The sequence below is a fragment of the Frankliniella occidentalis genome, unplaced genomic scaffold (assembly GCF_000697945.3).
Source record: "Frankliniella occidentalis isolate FOCC.00 unplaced genomic scaffold, Focc_3.1 Scaffold233, whole genome shotgun sequence".
Classification (NCBI taxonomy): domain Eukaryota; kingdom Metazoa; phylum Arthropoda; class Insecta; order Thysanoptera; family Thripidae; genus Frankliniella; species Frankliniella occidentalis.
Genome location: NW_026267359.1, coordinates 391016 through 394422, shown reverse-complemented (window position 1 = coordinate 394422; position 3407 = coordinate 391016). Strand labels below are relative to the sequence as shown.

Sequence of the window (3407 nt, the reverse complement as noted above, 5' to 3'; positions counted from 1 at the left end):
TAAGTTATGTTTTGCAATTTTTAACTTTAGACAGCGCATTTGTACGTCTGCGCGACATAATCAATATTTCCCTATCCAGTTCCCTATGTACACCGCGCGGTATTTCGAAATTCTTCTACGGTTTCAGTACTTTCTCACGGGATACTTTTTTCAACTGTGGTGGGTGTGTGCCCCCAGTGCAGTGCTTTGTGCATATCGGATGGCCCCCTCCTGGGACACGGCGAGGCTGTGTCCGTGCCCCCACCGCCGTGCAGTCTACACTTTCGCTCAGTCTGCTCGACGATCCTCCTCTGCTCACAGCATCACAGGTGAAAGAGACAAAGAGGAACGGAAAGTATGCAGTACAGTACATAGAAAGGTATATAATCCTGCACGACCGCAACACCATGCTGTCCTTCGCGGTGAGGCTGAGCGGACGGGGAAGTAGGGTGGCAGAGTTCCACAAAGGGAAAGGGCGATGAAGCACACACACTCACATGATCACTACCTGACGATCTGCGCTGTGTCCGCCGCGCTCGGGGCAGGAAACTCAAACTTCATGGCGAACAGCGAGCTACAGAGGCCCGGGGCAGCGGGAAAGTTTGGTAAAGTGTCCGCGCGCGGAAAGCGAGCCCGGTGTGTTAAATCGTACACTGTCCGTACAGTGCGCATTGTAAATCTCTGTCGTATGGCGAGCGTCGGGCCCGGACCATACCGCCCGTTTGGAGCCCCCCATTTACTTGATCGATGAACACGACGTGAGTGCATCCGTGTGTGTTTGTGTGAGCGCGTGCGTGGGTGTTTTTTCTGTACGTTCGGAACGCCATCATAGCCAGCCCTCGGGCGGCGCTCCGCGGACTTGTGACCTTGTCACAGGATAACTTGCCTTTTCACGGCCCCGCGCTGTTTTCGCGCTCGAATACCTCGCAAATAAAAGTGACAAAAGTCCCTAACGGGAACATAGGGGCACCCCGCTTACACTGTAAAACGCTTACGAAACAAAAAGTCTTTGCAACGCTGTGCCTTGCACAATTCTCAGCCTTTGTGTTAGAAAGAGTTTCTTTCGTATTGGAAAGCATTTATTTTGAAAAGCTGGTAAATATTCTTTCAAAGGAATTGGGTTGCATTGCAAACTGTAAGTGTACGGAGAATTAGGCTATCGAATTGATCGGACTCATTCTCCTAAAGATTTTTTGCAGTGGACCCCACCTCCATCCTTTCGCTTCGCGCCATAAGACCCCTATCCCCATTAGAAGTCCCCCTCCTCTTCCCCCTGCAACCCGCACCCACAGCAGTCACCCCCATCACGAGGGAGGCGTCGGCTGTGACACTTATTCGCGGCGGCCGTGGCGGCGGCGGCCGTGGAGGTGGTGGCAGCGCAGCGCGCCGGTGTCGACCGGTGGGAGGTAATTTCCGTTCCTAAAAGTGACTTCGATGCGACAAGCTCGCCTGCCTTCCTGCCTTCCGGTGGTGGTGGGTGGGTGGGTGGTGGGCACAATAGCCCTTGCTTGCGCTCGACTCGACAGCCGTTCTCACTTTTCCATCACTGTGAAGTAGAATATAAAGTTGGTGCAACACTATGCCCTGAACCACACAACTAATGCATGCCTATTTGCCAGAGCGTAAATGGCAATCGGAGCTTCATATGCTGGGTACAATGTGTACCAAAGGGCTGTTTGTTTACAAGTCATTACACTACAAACACGTGTCCTACCGCCGGCCCGCCTGCTGCGGCCGCGGCCGTGACAGTGACACACGTGCATGACAACAACCCTCGTCTTATGCACGGACACACGGCCGTAACGATAACAACGAGAGTAGTAACCCCCCCCCCCCCCGGTGTTTGGCCGGAAATGCGGCGCCAGGACGGAGGAAACGCGTTCACTCCGTGCTGCACGTGCACGTAATCTCAGTCAGAGATGTCGGCAGGCGCCGCGCGACAACATTTCTGCATTACTCGTTAAAATAATTCGTATATATTTCTTTTTTTAGAAAGATGATACCCGCTGGTGCCTCGGGTTACTCAGTCACGTGGTTTCCTCCCGCCCCCTCCTCCTTTTTCCCGCCAGGGGGGTGTGCTCGTGGAACGGATAGCCCCCCCCCCCCCCATCCCCTCCCTTCTCCTTCAGGGTTGAGTGACCTGCTTACCCGGAGCCACTCTTTTCTCTGAGCTACTCCCGGATTAATTATTGTGTCCGACACGGAGAACCCACCGGCTGGCTCCGGTGCGGGGAGAATTAAGTACGGCTCCCTAATCAGGGAGGGAGCAAACAATTTATTCATTAAAGATATTCCTGGAGGACCGCGATGGTAAATACCACTTGTAGTACTCTGCCTTGCATTGTTTTCCTAAGACATTTTCAAGCGTATCCGGGAGGACTGATGGTAAATTACGTACTGCTATTTGCCTGCTTATTGCACTGTTTTAAACAATGGTTTCACACTCCATTTTCAGCGAGCACGGAGTAAAAGTACACAAAAGTAATGCTTTTACTCCGCGCAGCGACGGAGGCGGGGAGGCTTTACCGGGGTGGGTGATGATGGATCAGCCCGGGATCAGTCGTGAGGACAGTGAAGCTCTACTTGTTCTGCTCCCGGCGAGCCCGGTGGGTCCCATCCTAGCCCCTCCCCCTCCCCCCCTCCTCGCCGCCGGCTGCTGGATCTAGATCGTGATCCTGGGGAACTGCCCCTTTACTTACTGATTCGTCTCGGGGACGCGATGGGGGCCGGCCTCTTGGGCGGCGTCCTGGGCGGCGTCCTGGTCTTGGCCGGCGGCGACGCCTTGGGGCCCTTGGCCGACGGCGACCTGGCGGGCGGGCCGTAGGGGGCCATCGCCGCCATGCCTGGGTGCTGCGTCCAGCCTGGGTAGGGTATCCCGGTCGGTATCCCCGAGCAGGTGGTCGTCGCGGAGGTGCTTGGCACGGCGGCCGGGTGGAGGCCCAGCACGGCGCTCTGGTGGTGTTGGTGGTGGTGGTGCAGGCCGGGGTGGCCGCCGAAGGGCAGGCCGGGCACGACGCCGGGGACGGGGTTGGCGACGATGACGGACCGCGGCGGGTTGTAGCACATCCAGGGGAACAGCACGGTCGACATATCCGTCATGCCCGTCCACTGCTGCGCGGGCTGAGAGAGGAAGGCGGCGACGCCTACATGGCACGCCCGGGTCTAACGCTCCCGCCTCACACTGCACTGCACTAGCACTCGCACTGCACTTGCACTGGCACTGAACTTGCACGGGGCACTGTGACACTCGCGTTTCGTCCTGGCTCTCGCACTGGTTGGCGGCTCCCCGAACGGCGCGGACGGCACTGCACACACGTCCTGCTCCCTCGCCGGTCGGCCGTCGACTGACTGCCGGGCCGGGGCCGCGGGGCCGGGGCCGAGGACGCTGACTGGCTGCTGGCCCGGCCGCCCTTCCCCCTCCCGCCCCC

General features: G+C 57.7%; 1 protein-coding gene and 1 long non-coding RNA gene across 2 annotated transcripts in view; one reads left to right on the top strand and one right to left on the bottom strand.

Moving 5' to 3' along the window:
* The window catches only part of LOC113209675 (uncharacterized), a 55224-nt gene extending 51898 nt beyond the window's left edge, over window positions 1–3326 (bottom strand). The window contains exon 1 of the mRNA XM_052272958.1: window positions 2679–3326. Within this exon, the coding sequence (XP_052128918.1) occupies window positions 2679–3078 (400 nt within the window). The 5' untranslated portion in view covers window positions 3079–3326. The remainder of the gene's footprint in view (window positions 1–2678) is intronic.
* The window catches only part of LOC113209676 (uncharacterized), a 52423-nt gene that overhangs the window by 40119 nt on the left and 8897 nt on the right, over window positions 1–3407 (top strand). The window lies entirely within an intron of this gene.